The sequence below is a fragment of the Hyla sarda genome, chromosome 1 (genome assembly GCF_029499605.1).
Source record: "Hyla sarda isolate aHylSar1 chromosome 1, aHylSar1.hap1, whole genome shotgun sequence".
Taxonomy (NCBI): domain Eukaryota; kingdom Metazoa; phylum Chordata; class Amphibia; order Anura; family Hylidae; genus Hyla; species Hyla sarda.
This window is the reverse complement of record NC_079189.1, coordinates 532,619,615-532,641,792: the sequence shown is the minus strand read 5'-3', so window position 1 is coordinate 532,641,792 and position 22,178 is coordinate 532,619,615. Positions and strand designations below refer to the sequence as shown.

The following is a 22,178-nucleotide window of genomic DNA, read 5'->3' as shown; positions in this document are numbered from 1 at the left end:
AAAAAAAATTTTCAGTAGTTTTCCCCCCCAAATTTACAATTTTTACAAAAGGTAATGGGAGAAAATGCCCCCCAAAATTTGTAACCCCATCTCTCCTGAGTATGGAAATACCCCATGTTAGGACGTAAAATGCTCTGCCGGCGAACTACAATGCTCAGAAGAGAAGGAGTCAGATTTGGCTTTTGGAAATCAAATTTCGCTGAAATGGTTTTTGGGCGGCATGTTACATTTAGGAAGCCCCTATGGTGCCAGAACAGCAAAAAAAATAAAAGAAAAACACATGGCCTACTATTTTGGAAACTACACCCCTCATGGAACGTAACAAGGGGTCCAGTGAGCCTTAACACTCCACAGGTATTTGACGATTTTTCGTTAAAGTCGGATGAGTAAATGAAGAAAAAAAAAATTTCAGTAGTTTTTCCCCCCAAAGTTACAATTTTTACCAAAGGTAATAGGAGAAAATGCCCCCCAAAATTTGTAACTCCATTTCTTCTCAGTATGGAAATACCCCATGCGTGGACGCCAAGTGCTCTTCTGGTGCACTACAATGCTCAATAGCGAAGGAGTGCCATTGGGCTTTTGGAGACAATTTGTTTGGAATGGAAGTCAGGGGCCATGTGCGTTTTCAAAGCTCCCTGTGGTGCCAGAACAATGGACCCCCTCCATGTGACTCCATTTTGGAAACTACACACCTCACAGAAATTTTTTTTTCATCATTTTCCCATCCAACTTTAACGAAAATTAGTCAAACACCTGTGGGGTGTTAAGGCTCACTATACCCCTTGTTACGTTTCGTGAGGAGGAGTGTAGTTTCTGAAATGGGGTCACACGTAGGTATTTATTTTTTTGCGTTTATGTCAGAACCCCTGTAAAATCAGCCACCCCTGTGCAAATCATCAATTTAGGCCTCAACTGTACATAGTGCGCTCTCACTCCTGAGCCTTGTTGTGCCCCTTCAGAGCATTTTACACCCACATATGGAGTATTTCCGTACTCAGGAGAAATTGCGTTACAAATTTTGGGGGTCTTTTTTTTCCTTTTACCTTTTGTGAAATAAAAAGTTTGGGGCAACACCAGCATGTCAATGTAAAATGTTATATTTTTTTACACTAACAGGCTGGTGTAGACCCCAATTTTTCCTTTTAATAAGGGGTAAAAGTAGAGAAAGCCCCCCCAAAATTTGTAGTGCAATTTCTCCCAAGTACGAAAATACCCCATATGTGGCCCTAAACTGTTTCCTTGAAATACGACAGGGCTCCGAAGTGAGAGAGTGCCATGCATATTTGAGGACTAAATTAGGGATTGCATAGGGGTGGACATAGGGGTATTCTACGCCAGTGATTCCCAAACAGGGTGCCTCCAGCTGTTGCTAACTCCCAGCATGCCTAGACAGTCAGTGGCTGTCCCGAAATGCTGGGAGTTGTTTTGCAACAGCTGGAGGCTCCATTTTGGAAACACTGCCGTACGATACGTTTTCATTTTTATTGGGGGGGGGGGACAGTGTAAGGGGGTGTATGTGTAGTGTTTTACCCTTTATTATGTGTTAGTGTAATGTTTTTAGGGAACATTCGCACTGGCGGAGGTTTACGTTGAGTTTCCTGCTAGGAGTTTGTGCTGCGGCGGAAAATTTGACGCTGCTCAAACTTGAAGCAGGAAACCCTCTGTAAACCCGCCCGTGTGAATGTACCCTGTACACTCAGATGAGGGGGGGGGGGGGACCTCCAGTTGTTTCAAAACTACCGCTGCCGCCGATGGGTAAGTGGATCTTTGGCGTCGGTCGCCTTCGGTTAACCCCCCTGCCCCCGATCTGCTATTGGTCGTCGCTTCTAGACGACCAATAGCAGGGATAGGAGGGGTGGCCCCCCTGCCACCTCACTCCTATACCTTCAGGGGGATCGTGGGTGTCTTGGACAACCCCGATCCCCCTTATTTTCCGGGTCACCGGTGACCCATATGACCCGGAATAGCCGCAAATCGCCAGTGAATTCATATGATTTGAATGGGTCTCATTGGCACGGGATGCCTACTGGATGATTTCAGCAGTCATCCCGGTCCGATCACCGCCCCGTGAGCGGCGGTGATCAGAAATACGGAGGGCGTACAGGTACGCCCTCTGTCCTTAAGTGACGGGATGCGAGGGCGTATCCATACGCCCTCCATCCCTAACGGGTTAAAATGTATTTTATTATATATAGTATTTAGGAGGAAAATTGGTTGCACACACCTTTTTTTTAGTCTTAGGATATGAGACATGGTTAAGTTTAGATAAATAAAGGTAGATTAAATGCTTTTGTGGTGAGGGTGTGATGAAGGGCAGATGTTATTACCCTAGGGGCAGATGGCATTAAACTCTTGTATTTGTGACGCCAGGGCGTGGTTATCCTCTACACCACCCGAGGTATGGCCGCTGGATCCTTAGCTAGGCGCAGGCAAATAATGACTCCGATGCCAAGTTACTGAACAACAGCAGCTTTACTGAGGTAGTCTTTACAGCTCAGTTAGGCCCCAGGAGGTGACCAGTGACTTCAGAGACATGCGGGCTCGCTGGGACTTGTAGTGGACTTGGATTTATTGCTGCAGACCCACACTGAATTAATACAGACTGATCTTGACTGACTTCACTAGGACTAACTAGACTACACCCCTTGTGTAGCGTAACAGGTTTTGATGTTCACCTGTGGGGCACTTGGTTAGTGGATGCGTGGCTGCGTGGTAGGCCTTGGGTCTACTCAGGACACCAGACACTCTCTCAGGTCTTGACTGTTCTGTAGCTCAGAATAGACTCATCTGACTAGCTAGTTCCTTCCAGGGTTTATATGGGGAGACTTTGGAGGGGTCCAATAAGTCACCCACAAGTCACCTAGTCACTGACACCCTCCCTGGTTACATGACTTGGTAACAACATTTAAAGGCACATAACAGTATGAAGACATTGGAATAGATAACACAAGGTACTTGTTAACCATTTATGGTACATTGGTTATGAGGGGACTCAGGGGACACTGCAATAGAGTCCACCACACAGGACAGCAAGGGTACAGGGGTGCAACACCTGTACTTGGCCACCACACTTTCATCTCTGTCTAAGTTGATATCGCTACATAGATTTATGTTTGCTTTGGTTGTGTGAACAGGTTGCGCGAGTAGTTTTTTTGTGATAGTTAAACGCTTTAAAACTGAGTTATCATGTCTCTAACATAGATCCTCTGATTCATTGTTTAGTGAAAACACTTCATAGAACTTGATTGCAGAATGTAGCATCCCATTGAGACATACTGGGGTTTATTTACTAAGAGTGGAGTGTAGGTTTCTTTGTGGGTTTTGATTTCCGACTGGTATTTTCCCAAGGTATTTACTAAGGTTTCCCTACATTTTGCTTTTTTTTTTACAACTGTTCTGATCTGTCGGTTTTTCCTCAGCTCAAATCCACCACATTTTCTGTGGAAACCATAGTAAATATGTTGGGATTTTTCAAAACTGTCGGTGCAACGCCCCTTTTGTCGGGACAACGCCCACTATATCATGTGGTCACGCCCCCTTTTCGGGTCTTTCTTGTAAAATGGAGGGTTTCGTTTTTTTGGGGTGCGTTCCCACATGGCGTATTCGCAGCGTATTTCATATTGCGCAAAATTTACGGCAGCAGCGGGAAATACGCTGCGTATTCCTTGCTCACTATACACACAGGGCTTTCTCGCGGCAGCCCTATGTGTGCAGTGAGTTTTGGAGGCGGGGCCGCGTGTCACAGTCACGCCGGCACACGGCCCCGCCTCTAAAACACACATAGGGCTGCCGCTGGAAAGCCCTGTGTGTATAGTGAGCAAGGAATACGCAGCGTATTTCCCGCTGCTGCCGTAAATTTTGCGCAGTGTGAAATACGCTGTGTATACGCAATATGGGAACGCACCCTTGTGTCGAAATGGACGTGCAACACAGTTTGGGCGCAAATCCCAACAAAAAAGAGTCGGGATCACTTTAGTAAATAAACCCCGCTGACTGACGTGTCTTTGCTATTTCTTTTCTGTTTAGAATCTGTTCAATATTTTACAGCCTCCAAAACCATTAGAAAAATACACAAAAGAGACTTCATGGGTGAAACCCTGCTACATAAGGCATGTAGAAAAAGTGATCTGGAACAAGTAAATTGTCTAATTGAAGCTGGAATAAATGTGAATCAGAAGGACAATGCAGGTCAGAATTCATTTTATTCTGCATTAAAATCAAGAGTCAGATAGGAAAAAACATCAAAATTAAATTGTGGGGGGGGGGGGGGGGGGGGGGAGAGACTGTCGCCACCCCTGGTGAACAACTGGTTGGTACTATTGACTAAGCATATGCCAATTATATTTTTGAATAATATATCAGAAATGCTTTTTTCTCTATCGGCTCCATTGGGGGACACAGACCATGGGTGTATGCTGCTGTCACTAGGAGGTTCGACACTATGGCAACAAGAGAAGTCGGCTCCTCCCAGCAGGGTATACCCACCCACAGGCACCTGTGGTAATCAGTTTTTTCTTTCATGTTTTCAGGTGGGGATTCAGGAACTGCGGCTCCCTGTCTCCCCATTGAAATTGAGGGGGCACAGTCATTGCATATATGCGCTGTTAACCCCCTCTCGCCAACGGTCAGCGCCTGGGGTTGTACCTCATGGCTTGCTCGCTTCCCCGCAAGTGCATATGACATGTGCGCTCGGGGAGAGGAACAGGCGTGGGCAACATTACTGAGCTTCTTGCCAGAAGCTGAGGGCGCTGTAGCTCCGCCCCCTCTGTTGTCGGGGCTTCTGAGAGGCGCGAATTAGCCTCCAATCAGCGCTGTGCACGCGTTGTGAAAGGCAGTGGCCAATCAGCAGTGCCCCTGCTCCTGGCCCGCCCCTCTTACACTATTGGGCAGCATTTCTCCCTTCTTTGTCTACACTAGAATGGAGTTCTCCTCACAGCAGCTGCCCTGGGGTCACAGACCTGGGCTGCACAGACAACTGGAGCGTTAGTTCATCATTTTCTCTGTAAAAGCTGTAATTCCAAAATGTCTGGTTCTCCTGAACCACTTGTTCTGCCTGCTCCCCCACACCCCCCTGCTATTCTACCCCGGTTGTCTACCAGACCCGGTGGGTTCGTCCGCCCCTCCAGCCTGGGTTCTCTCCCTCCCCCAGTCTATATCCGACTTGGCTCTGGTCTCCTGTTATTAGGTGACTGCATTGGCCCTCCGGAGGGTCCCACTCTCCTCCTATACTGATGCTCTCACAGCGTTATGGGGGTGTTTTTCATCTGACTCATCCTCCGAGTCTTCTGGCAAGCACGGGCGCTCCCCTCACAGGCATCGCTCCGTTACTCCGCCCTGTAGCAAGCATCTCTCCCCTGGAGGAGGCTCCCATGGTCGCTGCTCTGGCTCTCCAGACCTGCGTACCTGGTCAGTCTCCCTCTCTTCCAGGGCCACCTCACACGTTCCCATTCACCTGGAGAACTTGTGGATGCAGTTTCCAATTTGGCCTCTCATTCAAAGGACCATACGGATATGTCGGACATGGTGCACTCATTGGTCTCGGCCACAAGAGACACCTTCCATCTAGAGGACCCAGGAACTTCTGACGTGGCTCCAGAAGTTTCCTTTAATCGTGCCCAACCTCCTGGGCTGCCTCACCTCGTTCCCATTCTCCCAGAGAACTTGTGGATGAGGTCTCTGATTCGGCCTCCGACTCAGAGGACCACACGGACATGCCTGATGTGGTGTACTCATTGGTTTCGGCCATAAGAGACACCTTCCAGCTAAGGACCCAGGAACTTCGGACGTGGTCCAGAAGTTTCCTCTCATCGTGCCCGACCTCTTCCAGGGCTGCCTCACCTCGTTCCCATTCACCTGGAGAACTTGTGGATGAGGTTTCTGATTCGACCTCCGACTTAAAGGAACGCACGGATGCCTGATGTTGTGTACTCATTGGTTTCGGCCATAAGATACACCTTCCATCTAAAGGACCCAGGAACTTCAGACGTGGCTCCAGAAGTCTCCTTTTCTTCGTGCCCGACCGCCACCCAAGACCTTCAGTTCTCACGCTGAATTTTACGCCCTGCTGGTATCTGCCTGGAAGCACCCTGACAAGAAGTTTCAGGAAACTTAGAAGGTTCAATCGCAGTATAACTTCGCCAAGGACCTCTTTACTCGATGGACCTCCTCTCCAACTGTGGATCTGCCGGTCTCCCGCCTCTCTAAGGCGCCTTTGGCTGATGCGGCTGCATTCAAGATCCCGCCGACATGAAGGTGGAGACTTTGGCAAACTTTGCCTTAGACAGCAGGATCTTCCTGCTTTTGCTTCGGCCTGGGGGTCAAGGGCCCTTTCAGTGTGGTCTCCCAACTTCGCCAGGGTAGTCTTCAAGATCCCTCTGGAGGATTTATTTAATCTAGCCCGATGCTCCGCAGCTGGAGATTTTCTGTTCCATGCGCAGCCACTGTGCTGCCTTTGCCACAAGCTACCTGGTAGCCACCGTCCCTCCATGGGGCTTAAAGCCTGGAATGTGGACACCGCCTTCAGGAAGTCAGGCGTCGGGCGGAAAAGAGTTCTTTATTACCTCTGGATACGGCTCACAGAACCGCTTTCCGTCGTAAGTCCTCCTTCTGGTTCTGCGGACCTTTGGTGCCACACAGGGTACCAACAAACGGTCCAGCTGGGCACCTTCACGGGAAGAGGGCTTCCTCCTTCCGGACCTGTCCCTCCCGGAGGTCGGCTATCCGTTCAGGCCGTTTTGCGGCCCCATTGGGCACCCGTAGGCCTTCCTCTATCTGATGGGTCGCCCCCACCCAACGACCTTTCTCGGGTGGTTGGTCGCCTCTTACTCTTCGGGGATGCCTGGACTACGCACATTCATTGTCCCGGTTCCTTCAGGGGAATGTTTTCGAGGTTTATTCCAACCTCTTTGTGGTCCCCAAGAAAGGCGTTTCTGTTCGCCCAATCTTGGTTCTCGAGTATCTCAGCCAGCATCTTCTGCTTCTATCCCGAATGGAGTCTCCGTTCGGTGCTGGCGTCCCTGGTTCATGGGGAATTTTCTTTCCTCGGTGGACATCAAGGATGCCTGCCTACACATCTCATTGTTCCGGCCTCAGCGGTACCTCCGCTTTTCAGTTCCGGACAGTCATTTTCTATTGTGGCTCTCCATTTCGGTCTGGCCACTTCTCCACGGACCTTTAACAAAGTCCTGGTGCCTGTGATAGCCCCTTTTACGGACAACAGTTGTTTACATGATTCCTTACTTGGACGACCTTCTGATCAGAGTTCCAGCCAGGGCCCAGATCCTGGAGAGTCTTGGTCTCAACCTCCCGACCTTGTCTCTCTTCGGTTGGATGGTCATTCGGGACAAGTCCAACCGCTTTCCTGGGGCTCCAGTTCGACGTGGCCTCTGCCCGCTTTCAACTCTGCCGACCAATCGGCTGACTCTCTCTTATCAAGAGTCGGATGACTTCGGCACCCTGCTCCAGTTTCCATTCACTTTTGCATGGATGTCCTGGGTCGGTTAGCGGCGGCTGTGAAGGCCCTGCCATTTGCCTCACCGACCTCTTCAATTGGTGATTCTCTTCCGGTGGGACAGGTCTCCATTGTCACTCGACAGTCTTGTTGGTCCCTTCTATGGTGGCTTCGTTTCCCCCCTGCTTTTTCAGGGGCGCTCCTTCCTGCCCCTCCCTGCCAGTCTGTCGGGCTGGGGAGGTGTTTTCAAGGACCAGCCGGTCTGGGGCCTTGGTCCCTCGAGAAGCCCTTTTTCCCCTTTAACATGTTGGGGCCTAGGGCAATCCTTTCTTTGCTTGCTTCTTGGGAAATTCCCTTCTGGGCAGAACTCAGGTTTCCAGCCATCTCAGCGCTTTTCATTCCGGCGTTTTCTGGGATGTGGTCATTCTCAGCCGGTCCTCAGCCGTCCAAGGTGAGTGGTCCCTACATCTGGAGGTGTTTGCAGTGATCTGCAACCTCTGGGGTGCTCCAGGCGTGGACCTCTGCACGTCCCGCCACAACCAAGCGTTCCTCTTTCTTGGTCGGGCTTTGCCCTACCTTATCTGTTTCCTCCCCTTCCTCTCTTTTCAGGGTCCTGAGGAAACTCACAGCAGAGGGCGTTCCCGCCATTCTCGTGGCCCAGACTGGCCCCCGGCGGGTGTGGTACGTCGTCGTGGTCAGGCTCCTGTACTACTTACCTCTGCACCTTCCCTATGGTCCAGACCTCCTATATCAGGTCTCCTGTGCCACCCCTATTTACCGTCTCTGCTTTTGACGGCGTGGCGTTTGAGACAGCGGTTCTGAAGACCCGCAATTTCTCTTCCCAAGGGGTTCGCACCATGCTGAGGGCTCACAAACCTTCCTCTGCAAAGGTTTACCACCATACCTGGCGGTCTTATTTCTGTTGGTGTGAAACTTTTTCTCCAGTCGTGGTAGGCTTTCGGACGTTTCCATTCTTTTTCAACGTTCTCTGGCATTCAATTATCATGTCCGAACCTAGTTCAGGGAGTGGCACAAGCTGCCCCTCCTTATCAGTCCCCTTTTTTCCCTTGGGACTTACACTTGGTCTTAGGTGCTCTGCAGGACGCCCCTTTTGACCCTCTCAGGGACATTTCTTTACGCCTCCTTCCCAGGAAGGTGGCGTTCCTTATTGCTCTTACCTCTGTTAGGAGGGTGTCAGAGCTGGTAGCTCTCTCCTGCCGTTCTCCCTTCCTGGTGGTATTCCAGGACAAGTTGTTTTCCGTCCAGGTCCATCCTTCTTACCCGAGATGGTTTTTTGACTTTTTCATCTCAATGAGAACATCGTCCTACCGTCCTCTTGTCCAGCCCCTTCTCATTCCTGGAAGCGTTTGTTCCACAACCTGGTTGTGGTGAGGGCTGTTCGGATTTATCTCTGTCACTCTTTCCTTTCGGCAGTGTGACCCCTTTTTTGTTTTTCCGGAAGGTCGTTGTATAGGACAACCTGCTTCTACGACCACCATTTTTCGGTGGATCCGGTCTGCTCTTTTTGGGAGCTTACCGCTGCAAGAGGAAGATCCCACCCTTCAGGGGTTGGCTCATTCCACCTGTTTTTTGGGGCATCCTGGGCCCTCCGCTACGGGGCTTTGGCCTTGCAGTTCTGTAAGGCGACCGCATGGCCATCTTTGTACACTTTCTCAAGGTTCTACCAGATTCATGCCTTCGCATCGGTTGATGCTACTCTGGGCTGTAAGATGTTGCAGACAGCGGTGGTCCAACCGTCCACCTGTCTGATTCCTTACCCACCCAAGGGACGGCTTTGGTACGTCCCATGGTCTGTGTCCCCCAATGGAGCAGATAGAGAAAAGGAGATTTTTTAATGCTTACCGTAAAATCTCTATCTCGAAGGATCCATTGGGGGACACAGCTCCCCCCCTTTTTTCTGGTGTTCCTATTTCAGTTATCTGTCCGAAGGTGTGTTCAGTTGCCTTTTCTTCTGATTGCTCGGACAGTTTGTGTTTTTCTCTTGACCTGTCGGTCTTCTCCTATTGCTCTGGGACTAAAACTGATTACCTCAGGTGCCTGTGGGCGGGTATACCCTGCTGGGAGGAGCCGACTTCTCTTGTTGCCATAGTGTTGAACCTCCTAGTGACAGCAGCATACACCCATGGTCTATGTCCCCCAATGGATCCTTCGAGAAAGAGATTTTATGGTAAGCATAAAAAATCTCCTTTTTCTGTGCATTTAGTGACATAAAGCTTTTGATTACAAATAGCTTTAGCATTTAAAAATGTTTATTTCCCTTTTATTTTAAAGTCCCCCACAGCAGCACAAAAGAGAAAAAGAACCACTTAAACTTTTGTCACCATTGTAGACACAGACAGAGTAGGCATTTTCAGGTTAGGTTCACATTGAAACTTTGTTTGGGGACTCTGTCACAGTGGGAAACTAAGCCAGCTGGTCCCCTGAACTATAGACACCAACATAGCCTGACATACCCCATTTGAGTTTTCTTGGTGGTGTCCGTAATTTTGCCAGATCTAAATCGGATTGCAGGCAGTGTTTTTTGTCACATTATTTACAAGAAATCTACAACAGAGGGCCCAAATGGAGTTTCTAATGCAAATGTGAACCTAGGCTGTCAATATTTCTAAGCATGCAAACTCACATTTATACACTCAAGCGTAGCTGCTGTCCCTCACTTCCCACAAAACATCTAAAATAGAGGGCTCACTCAGGCCTCCCTAATATGAGCAATCTAGTGAAGTTCTCTAACTAACCAGACCTAATCTTATCAGTTCTCTTCTACATATTTAGATGGAATTAATGGAATTAACATTACAATAATCAAATCATGTAATCTGGAGCCTAGGCTAAGGATAAGTAAAAATCAAGCTGGCCTGAGAAGTAGTTCTAGTCCATCATCAAGATCATCAATATATCTCGCCAAACTATTTATTGTATTTCGGCTATCTAGGTATCTGAATGTGTTATTTACTGTTTTCTATTTGTAGGCTGGGCAGCAATACATGAAGCTTCCTGCAATGGGAACACTGAAGTAATCCTGGCCCTCATACAAGCTGGTGCTAACATCAACAGCAAAGGACTTGATGGCATAACACCTTTACATGATGCAGTTTACTGTAATCATTTTGAGGTGAAATATGTAATTATGTGTACTGTTTAATTTTAGCTAGTGGCATTAGTAGTGACTGAGACAGTAACAGTGAAAAGCGAATCTACATTTATAAATGAGAAAGTTACATGTACTTGTGAATATAATTTATATATTTATATATATTATTATTAAATATATATATATATATATATATATATATATATATATATATTTTTTTTTTTTAAAGAATGGTTGTAGAAATAAGTATATATAATACTAGATTAGAAAAGTTGTACCACATTTAGGAAAGTCTGTGTCATCTACACTAATAGTAAGAATTTAAGCTTCTGTTTTTGTGGTCTACATTCTGCTGGTGCACATACAGGGCTCAAACTAGCTGTCCAAGCATGCTGCGAGTTGTAGTTTTGTAGCAGCTGCGACTCCCTGTTTGAGAACTATTTAATCACTATTATTATTTATTTCATGTTAGTTATATAGTTAAACAAGAACATGCACCTTTTAGTTTTGTTCTTTATAGCGATTTAAAGCACATTATTTTTATTTTAAACAAGTACTGTTTTATTTTTTATGCCCGTGTATTCAAAATAATTCCTGAAATCTTGCTGTTTGAATGCCTGACCATTAAACCCTTATAATACTCTGACACTTCATGTTCTGTAAAAATCACTTCAAAATTTATCACATTATTATAACTGGCAGGGTTAAAGAAAGGTGAAGTCTCCATTATAGATACCCACCATTAAAAATAGATAATGGTCAGTGTTCACTCATTTCCCTGCACCTTGTGACATCACGGCCTGCCCCCTTAATGCAAGTCTATGGCAGGGGCGTGATGACTGCCACTCCCCCTCCCATAGACTCATATTGAGGGGGCGGGCCATGACGCCACGAGGGGCGGAGCCGTGACGTAACGATGCTCAGGCCCCTGTATTGCCCGTCATTACGTGCAGAGTGAACTCGCTCTGTGCAGTAATGATAGCGCAGTGCCGCAGCGGCGATCCCGGGGGTCCTCAGCAGCGGGACTGCGGCGATCTGACATCTTATCCCCTATCCTTTGGATAGGGGATAATATGTCTAGGGGCAGAGTACCCCTTTAAGGACTCAACCACTTTATGCATCAATAACTCTGGGATGCTTTTACTTATCATTCTGATTCTGAGTATGCTTTCTGTGACATATTGTTATTTAAGATAGTTGTACATTTTTGTTGATACTTGCATCATTTCTTTGTGAAAAATTCCAAAATTGGAAATTCTCTGTTTCAAAGGAAAATGATCATACCAAATAATTGACATATTGATTCACGTATACAATATGTCTACTTTATGTTAGCATCATAAAGTAGACTTGTTTTTACTTTTTAACCCCTTAACGACGCAGGACGTATATTTACTTCCTGCGCCGGCTCCCGCAATATGAAGCGGGATCGCGCCGCAATCCCGCATCACATTGCGTCGGTCCCGGCGCTCATCAACGGCCGGGACCCGCGGCTAATACCACACATCGCCGATCGCGGCGATGTGCGGTATTTACCCTTTAGAAGCAGCGGTCAAAGCTGACCGCCACTTCTAAAGTGAAAGTGAAAGTGACCCGGCTGCTCAGTCGGTCTGTTCGGGACTGCCGCGGTGAAATCGCGGCGTCCCGAACAGCTGACCGGACATCGGGAGGGCCCTTACCTGCCTCCTCGGTGTCCGATCGGCGAATGACTGCTCCGTGCCTGAGATCCAGACAGGAGCAGTCAAGCGCCGATAACACTGATCACAGGCGTGTTAATACACGCCAGTGATCAGCATGAAAGATCAGTGTGTGCAGTGTTATAGGTCCCTATGGAACCTATAACACTGCAAAAAAGATGTAAAAAAAAAAGTGTTAATAAAGGTCATTTAACCCCTTCCCTAATAAAAGTTTGAATCACCCCCCTTTTCCCATAAAAAAAATAAAACAGTGTAAAAAAATAAATAAATAAACCTATGTGGTATCGCCGCGTGCGTAAATGTCCGAACTATAAAAATATATAATTAATCAAACCGCACGGTCAATGGCGTACGCGCAAAAAAATTCCAAAGTCCAAAAAAGCGTATTTTGGTCACTTTTTATACCATTAAAAAATGAATAAAAAGTGATCAAAAAGTCTGATCAAAACAAAAATCATACCGATAAAAACTTCAGATCACGGCGCAAGAAATGAGTCCTCATACCGCCCTGTACATGGAAAAATAAAAAAGTTATAGGGGTCAGAAGATGACATTTTCAAACGTATAAATTTTCCTGCATGTAGTTATAATTTTTTCCAGAAGTGCGACAAAATCAAACCTATATAAGTAGGGTATCATTTTAACCGTATGGACCTACAGAATAATGATAAGGTGTAATTTTTACCGAAATATGCACTGCGCAGAAACGGAAGCCCCCAAAAGTTACAAAATGGCGTTTTTTTTCGATTTTGTCGCACAATGATTTTTTTCTCCGTTTCGCCGTGAATTTTGGGTAAAATGACTAATGTCACTGCAAAGTAGAATTGGCGATGCAAAAAATAAGCCATAATATGGATTTTTAGGTGGAAAATTGAAAGGGTTATGATTTTTAAAAGGTACGGAGGAAAAAAACGAAAGTGCAAAAACGGAAAAACCCTGAGTCCTTAAGGGGTTAAAGACATTAGAGTTAAACAGCAATTTTTCAATTTTTAACGAAAATTTCAAAATCTTTAATGTTTCAGGACCAGGTGAAGGGGTTCAGTTTGAAGTGGATTTGAGGGGCCTTCTTGTAAGAAATCCCCTATAAATGACCCCATTATAAAAACTGTATTCCTCAAAGAATTCAAAATGTCATCCAGAAAGTTTGTTAACCCTTTAGATGTTTCACAGGAATAGCAGAAACTTAAAGGTGAAAAGTCAAAATCTCCATTTCCTATACTAACAGGTTGTTGTAGACCCAAATTTTTCACTTTTAACCCCTTAAGGACACATGACGTTCTCATACGTCTCCATTTCCGAGTCCTTAAGGACACATGACGTATGAGAACGTCATGTGTTTTACCGGCCCCCCGCAACCATCTGGAGCGGAGCCGGTGCCCGATGCCTGCTGAAATCGTTCAGCAGGCATCGGGGCATATCGCCCAGGGGGGTCAATTCAGTCCAGCGATCTGCGGCAGATTCCGGGTCAATCGGGTCTCCAGTGACCCGGTGACCCGGAATTATTAGCTGATCGGGGCCGTCAGAGACGGCCCCGAACAGCCAGAGCCAGCAGGGGTGAGGTGGCACTGGTGCCACCTCACGATCGCCCTGATTCATCGGCCGGATTACCGGCCGACCAATCAGGGCGCCTGCTGCGGGTGTCACTCCCGCAACCCGCTCCGCCCCTCTTCCGGAGGACGTGAGCGGGTGCGGGACTTGCACCCCGGGTGCTGGGGACCCCGATCCCCGGCGCCCCTGTTGGGATCGGGGCCCCAGGAGCAGCGGCGGCGGCGGAGACCACGAGGGACTGACCTGTGCGGCGAGGATCGTTGGAGGTGAGTGACAGCCTCCTGCTGTTGCTTAGTAACAGCTCCCAGCATGCAAAAAGGGCATGCTGGGAGCTGTAGTTATGCAACAGCAGGAGGCAGACCACCACAACTCCCAGCATTCCCTTATGGGCATGCTGGGACTTGTAGTTTTGCAACAGCTGGAGGCACATTCTTTCTATGGAAAAGTGTACCTTCAGCTGTTGTGTAACTACAACTCCCAGCTTGCACAATCAGCTAAAGTGCATGCTGGGAGTTGTAGTGGTGCATCTGGTGGTTGCATAACTACAACTCCCAGCATGCCCGTTGGCTGTCGGTGACTGCTGAGAGTTGTAGTTTTGCAACAGCTGAAGGCACACTGAGTTAAGTAGCAAACCAGTGTGTCTCCAGCTTTTGCATAACTACAATCCCCAGCATCCCCAGCCAAAGTAGTATGCCTCCAGCTGTTGCATAACTACAAGACCCAGCATGCCCTTCCGCTGTCCGTACATGCTGGGGGTTGTAGCTTTTGCAACAGCTGAAGGCACACTGGTTGCAAAACACTGAGTTTGTTACCAAACTCGGTGTTTCACAACCAGTGTGCCTCCAGCTGTTGCAAAACTACAACTCCCAGCATGCACTGATAGACCGTACATGCTGGGAGTTGTAGTTTTGCAACAGCTGGATGTTCCCCCCCCCAATGTGAATGTACAGGGTACACTCACATGGGCGGAGGATTACAGTAAGTATCCAGCTGCAAGTTTGAGGTGCGGCAAAATTTCTGCCGCAGCTCAAACTGCCAGCGAGAAACTACTGTGAACCCCCCGCCCATGTGACTGTACCCTAAAAACACTACACTAACACAAAATAAAATAAAAAGTAAAAAACACTACATATACACATACCCCTATACAACCCCCCTCCCCTCCCCAATAAAAATGAAAAACGTCTGGTACGCCACTGTTTCCAAAACGGAGCCTCCAGCTGTTGCAAAACAACTACTCCCAGTATTGCCAGATAGCCGTTGACTGTCCAAGCATGCTGGGAGTTTTACAACAGCTGGAGGCACCCTGTTTGGGAATCACTGGCGTAGAATACCCCTATGTCCACCCCTATGCAAGTCCCTAATTTAGGCCTCAAATGCGCATGGCGCTCTCACTTTGGAGCCCTGTCGTATTTCAAGGCAACAGTTTAGGGTCACATATGGGGTATCGCCGTACTCGGGAGAAATTGCCTAAGAAATTTTGGGGGGTATTTTCTGCTATTACCCTTTTTAAAAATGTAAAATTTTTGAGAAAACAAGCATTTTAGGTAAAAAAAAAATATATTTTTTTACATATGCAAAAGTCGTGAAACACCTGTAGGGTATTAAGGTTCAAACTACCCCTTGTTACGTTCCCCGAGGGGTCTAGTTTCCAAAATGGTATACCATGTGTTTTTTTTTTGCTGTCCTGGCACCATAGGGGCATCCTAAATGCGGCATGCCCCCAGAGCAAAATTCGCTTTCAAAAAGCCAAATGTGACTCCTTCTCTTCTGAGACCTGTAGTGCGCCAGCAGAGCACTTTTCACCCCCATGCAAGGTGTTTTCTGTATCGGGAGAAATTGGGCTTCAAATTTTGGGGGGTATTTTCTGCTATTACCCTTTTTAAAAATGTAACATTTTTGGGAAACCAAGCATTTTAGGTAAAAAATATATATATTTTTTTTACATATGCAAAAGTCGTGAATCACCTGTAGGGTATTAAGGTTCACTTTTCCCCTTGTTGCGTTCCCTGAGGGGTCTAGTTTCCAAAATGGTATGCCATGTTTTTTTTTTTGCTGTCCTGGCACCATAGGGGCTTCCTAAATGCGGCATGCCCCCCAAAAACCATTTGTCGCTCCTTCCCTTCTGAGCCCTCTACTGCGCCCGCCGAACAATTAACATAGACATATGAGGTATGTGCTTATTCGAGAGAAATTGGGTTTCAAATACAAGTAAAAATTTTCTCCTTTTTACCCCTTGCAAAAATTAAAAAATTGGGTCTACAAGAACATGCGAGTGTAAAAAATGAAGATTTTGAATTTTCTCCTTCACTTTGCTGCTATTCCTGTGAAACACCTAAAGGGTTAATACACTTACTGAATGTCATTTTGAATACTTTGGGGGGTGTAGTTTTTATAATGGGGTCTTTTATGGGGTATTTCTAATATGAAGACCCTTCAAATCCACTTCAAACCTGAACTGGTCCCTGAAAAATAGCGAGTTTGAAAATTTTGTGAAAAATCGGAAAATTGCTGCTGAACTTTGAAGCCCTCTGGTGTCTTCCAAAAGTAAAAACTCATAAATTTTATGATGCAAACATAAAGTAGACATATTGTATATGCGAACCCAAAAAAATATATTTGAAATATCCATTTTCCTTACAAGCAGAGAGCTTCAAAGTTAGAAAAATGCAAAATTTTCATTTTTTTCATCAAATTTTGGGATTTTTCACCAAGAAAGGATGCAAGTTACCATAAAATTTTACCACTAAGTTAAAGTAGAATATGTCACGAAAAAACAATCTCGGAATCAGAATGATAACTAAAAGCATTCCAGAGTTATTAATGTTTAAAGTGACAGTGGTCAGAATTGCAAAAAACGCTCCGGTCCTTAAGGTGTAAAATGGCCTGGTCCTTAAGGGGTTAAAATGGGTAAAATGAGAATAAACCCGTCAAAATTTTTAACCAAATTTCTGCCAAACACTGAAATACCCATATGTGGACATAAAGTGCTGTGCGGGTGTACAGCAGAGCTCAAAAGGGAAGGAGCGACATTTGGCTTTTGGAGAAAGATTTCAGCCAAATTCTATTTGGAGGCCATGTCACATTTACAAAGCCCCCATGGTGCCAGAACAGCAGAAACCCCCATATTTTACTAAATTTTGAGTACTACACCCCTCAAGGAATGTAATAAGGGGTAAAGTGAGCATTGTAACCCCACAGGGGCGTAACAATTTTTCATTACAGTGGGCCATGAAAATGAAAAATTAGATTTTTTACACTAAAATGCTGGTGTAACCCCAAATTTTTCATTTTCAAAAGGTATAAACAGAGAAAAAGTCCCCCAAAGTTTGTAACTAAATTTCTCCCAAGTATGAAAATACCTCATATGTGGACATAAAATGCTCTGTGGGAGCATGGCAGGGCAGGATTTTTTGATAGTGGATTTGGCTAAAATGGATGTTGGGGGCCAAGCTGCATTTATAAAGCACACACAGTGCCAGAACAGAGGAAATCCCCCTCATGTGACCATATTTTGAAAACTACAACCCTAGAGATATCTAATAAGGAGTGCAGTGAGTATTTACAACCCACAGGTTTTGGGACATTGTACTGTGAATATGAAAAATTCCATCTTACATTGAGTAAAATCTTTCATTTTCACGGACCACTGTTCCAGAAATCTGTCAGACACCTGTGGGGTGTAAATACTCACTGCACCCCTTGTTACATTGCTTAACCCCTTAACCTCTTAGGGACCCAGGACGTATGGGTACGTCCTGGGTCCCCGTCCTGCGATATAACGCGGGGTCACACGGTGACCCCGCATCATATCGCAGCGGGCCCGGCGTCATAGTGAAGCCGGGACCCGCCTCTAATAGCGCGCGGCACTGATCGCTATTAACCCTTTAGCCGTGCGCTCAAAGCTGAGCCGCGCGGCTAAAAACGAAAGTAAAATGTGCAGGTTAGCTCAGGGAGCTGTTTAGGATCGCCGCGGTATAATCGTGGCATCCCGAACAGCTGTAGCACAGGAGGAGGTCTTCTTACCTTCTCCTGTGCTGTCCGATCGCCGAATGAATGCTTCAAGCCTGAGATCCAGGCTTGAGCATTCAATCGCCGAAAACAATGATTGATCCATTCCTATGGAGATGGATCAATCAGTGTAAAAGATCAGTTAATGCAATGTTATAGCCCCCTATAGGAACTATAATATTGCATAAGAAAAGTGTAAAAAAATCATTAACCCTTTCAATTATCCCTTCCCCTAATAAAAGTTTGAATCACCCGGCATTTCCAAAAATAAAAAAAACATTATGTAAATAATAATAAAAATAAACATATGTGGTATCGCCGCGTGTGGAAATGTCCGAATTATAAAAATATACAGCTTTTTAAACCGCTCGTTCAATGGCGTACGCGCAAAAAAATTCCAAAGTCCAAAATAGCGCATTTTTGATCACTTTTTATACCACAAAAAAGTGAATAAAAAGTGATCAAAAAGTCTGATCAGAACAAAAATGGTACCGCTAAAAACTTCAGATGACGGCGCAAAAAATTAGTCCTCAAAGCGCCCTGAACACAGAAAAATAAAAAAGTTATAGGGATCAAAAGATGACCATTTTAAACGTATAAATTTTCCTGCATGTATTCATGATTTTTTTTGGAAGTGATACAAATTCAAACCTATACAAGTAGGGTATCATTTTAATCGTATGGACCTACAGAATAAAGATAAGGTATCATTTTTGACAAAAAATGTACTGCGTAAAAACAGAAGCCCCCAAAACTTACAAAATAGTGTTTTTTCATCAATTTTGTCACACATTGATTTTTTTTCCCGTTTCACCGTAGATTTTTGGGTAAAATGACTAATGTAATTACAAAGTAGAATTAGTGACGCAAAAATTAAGCCATTATATATAATTTTAGTTGAAAATTTTTAAGAGTTATAATTTTTTAAAGTTAAGGAGGAAAAATTGAAAATGAAAAAACGGAAAAAGCCCGGGTCCTTAAGGGGTTAAGGACCCAGCCAATTTTCAGTGTATGGCCCGACCATTTTTTGCACATCTGACGACTGTCACTTTAAGCTTTAATATTTCTGGGATGCTTTTACCTGTCGTTCTGATTCAGAGAATGTTTTTTCGTGACATATTCAACTTTATGTTAGTGGTAAATTTTCGCCGACACTTGCATCATTTCTTGGTGAAAAATTCCAAAATTTCATGAAAATTTTTAGCATTTTGCTTGTAAAGAAAATAGACATTCCAAATAAATTATATATTGATTCACATATAAAATATGTCTACTTTATGTTGGCATCATAAAGTTGACATGTTTTTACTTTTGGAAGACCTCAGAGGGCTTCAAAGTTCAGCAGCAATTTTCCAATTTTTCACAAAATTTTCAAAATTTGAATTTTTCAGGGACTAGTTCAGTTTTGAAGTGGATTTGAAGGGTCTTCATATTAGAAATACCCCAAAAATGACCCCATTATAAAAACGGCACCCCTCAAAGTATTCAAAATGACATTCAGTAAGTGTGTTAACCCTTTGGGTGTTTCACAGGAACAGCAGCAAAGTGAAGGGGAAAATTCAAAATCTTCATTTTTTACACTCGCATGTTCTTGTAGGCCCAGTTTTTGACATTTTGCAAGGGGTAATAGGAGAAATATCCCCCAAAATTTGTAACCCAATTTCTCACGAATAAGGAAATATCTCATATGTGTATGTCAAGTGTTCGTCGGGCGCAGTAGAGGGCTCAGAAGGGAAGGAGCAACAATGGGATTTTGGAGAGTGAATTTTGATGAAATGATTTTTAGGGGGCATGTCACATTTAGGAAGCCCGTATGGTATCAGACCAGCAGAAAACCCCCCACATGGCATAATACTTTGGAAACTACACCCCTCAAGGCACATAACAAGGGGTCCAGTTAGCCTTAACACCCCACAGGTGTTTGACAACTTTTCGTTTAAGTCGGATGTGTAAATGAAAAAAAAATTTTTTTTCACTAAAGTGCAGTTTCTTTCCCAAATTTACCTTTTTACAAAAGGTAATGGGAGAAAATGCCCCCCAAAATTTGTAACCCCATCTGTTCTGAGTATGGAAATACCCCATGTTAGGACGTAAAATGCTCTACGGGCGAACTACAATGCTCAGAAGAGAAGGATTCACATTTGGCTTTTGGAAAGCAAATTTTGCTGAAATGGTTTTTGGTGGGCATGTCGCCTTTAGGAAGCCCATATGGTGCCAGCACAGCAAAAAACAACCCACATGGCATACTATTTTGGAAACTACACCCCTCAAGGAGCATAACAAGGGGTACAGTGAGCCTTAAGACCTCACAGGTGTTTTACGACTTTTTGTTAAAGTTGGATGTGTAAATGAAAAAAATTTTTTTTCACAAAAATGCATTTTTTTCCCCAAATTTTACATTTTTACAAGGTGTAATAGGAGAAAATGCCCCCCAAAATGTATAACCCCATTTCTTCTGAGTATGGAAATACCCCATGTATGGAATCAAGTGCTCTGCTGGTGAACTACAATGCTCAGAAGAGAAGGAGCGCCATTGAGCTTTTGGAGAGTGAATTTGTTTGGAATGGAAGTCAAGGGCCATGTGAGTTTACAAAGCCTCCCGTGGTGCCAGAATAGTGGACCCCTCCACATGTGACCCCATTTTGAAAACTACACCCCTCACAGAATTTAATAAGGGGTGCAGTGAGTATTTACACCCCACTGGCATTTGACAGATCTTTGGAACAGTGGGCTGTGCAAAAGAAAAATTAAATTTTTCATTTTTACGGACCACTGTTCAAAAATTCTGTCAGACACCTGTGAGGCATACATGCTCACTGTACCCCTTATTACATTACGTGAGGGGTATAGTTTCCAAAATGGGGTCACATGTGGGTGGGAGGGATCCATTGTTCTGGCACTATGGGGGCTTTGTAAACACACGTGGCCTTCAATTTCAGACAAATTTTCTCTTCAAAAGCCCAATGTCGCTCCTTCTCTTCTGAGCATTGTAGTTCACCCGCAGAGCACTTTACATCCATATATGGGGTATGTTCTTACTCAGAAGAAATGGGGTTACAAAATGAAAAATTTAAGGTAACAGCAATTTTCCCATCCAACTTTAACGAAAATTCGTCAAACACCTGTAGGGTGTTAAGGCTCACTATCCCCCTTGTTACATACCGTGAGGGTGTAGTTTCCAAAATGGGGTCACATGTAGGTATTTCTTTTTTTGCGTTTATGTCAGAACCGCTGTAAAATAAGCCACCCCTGTGCAAATCACCAATTTAGGCCTCAAATGTACATGGTGCACTCTCACTCCTGAGCCTTGTTGTGCGCCTGCAGAGCATTTTACGCCCACATATGGGATATTTCCGTACTCAGGAGAAACTGCGTTACAAATTTTGGGGGTCTTTTTTTCCTTTTACCACTTGTGAAAATAAAAAGTATGGGGCAACACCAGCATGTTAGTGCAAAATTTTTTATTTTTTTAGACTAACAGGCTGGTGTAGCCCCCAACTTTTCCTTTTCATAAGTGGTAAAAGGAGAAAAAGCCCCTCAAAATTTGTAGTGCAATTTCTCCCAAGTACGGAAATACCCCATATGTGGCCCTAAACTGTTTCCTTGAAACAGCGTGCCATTTGAGGACTAAATTAGGGATTGCATAGGGGTGACATAGGGGTATTCTACGCCAGTTGAGGTGAGATGAGGGGATATTGGATAAGTCTGCACCCCCCCCCCCCCCCTCAGCACTCCAGACTGCATTTCCTTATTTTGGACTTCTGCCAGGCCAGCAGGAGTCCAAAGCCTGTGCAAAAGATTGTCTGGACAAGTTGGGAGACACCTAGTGGCAGCTTTTTTAAACACAAATAAAACATAGAAAACTTCATTTTTTTAAACAAAGTACATTAGAAAGATTTTTTTTATTTACCATAAGGAGTGCAATAGGAAAAGTTTTTCTGAGAGTGCCCATTTAAAAATAAATGTTTCCTGTCGTCCAGTGTCCATATTTGAGATCACAGACTTTAGGGCAGACCCAAAGAGGCAGACAACCTTGGAAGGGGAGGTGAAGTGTCTTCTCCAGAATGGGCTTCTGACTCTGGTTCCAGAACAAGAACAGGGCCGTGGATTCTACTCGACCGAATGGATCGTTCCAAACTATAATAAATCTGAAGCTACTGAACTGTTCCCTGGTTTACGAAAAATTCAGAATGGAAACAATTCATTCAGCAGTCCTGAACCTGAGTTGGAACTGCTTCATGGCAACTCTGGACCTTCTGGATGCATATTATCATGTTCCGAATGTCCAAACGCACCAGAATATTCTCAGTGTATACTTCACCTTCAATTTCAAGCTCTTACATTTAGTCTTTCTCAGGCT

At 45.0% G+C, this 22,178-nt stretch overlaps 1 protein-coding gene across 10 annotated transcripts in view; it reads left to right on the top strand.

The window, feature by feature from the left end:
• Positions 1-22,178, top strand: part of ANKRD31 (ankyrin repeat domain 31) — a 556,774-nt gene that overhangs the window by 360,507 nt on the left and 174,089 nt on the right. For 7 of the 10 annotated variants that reach the window (XM_056540136.1, XM_056540152.1, XM_056540124.1 and 4 more), the window contains 2 exons: positions 4,027-4,188; positions 10,441-10,583. In XM_056540136.1, coding sequence (XP_056396111.1) covers positions 4,027-4,188; positions 10,441-10,583 — 305 coding nt within the window. The remainder of the gene's footprint in view (positions 1-4,026; positions 4,189-10,440; positions 10,584-22,178) is intronic. The other 3 variants (XM_056540145.1, XM_056540108.1, XM_056540132.1) reach the window with 2 other exon arrangements.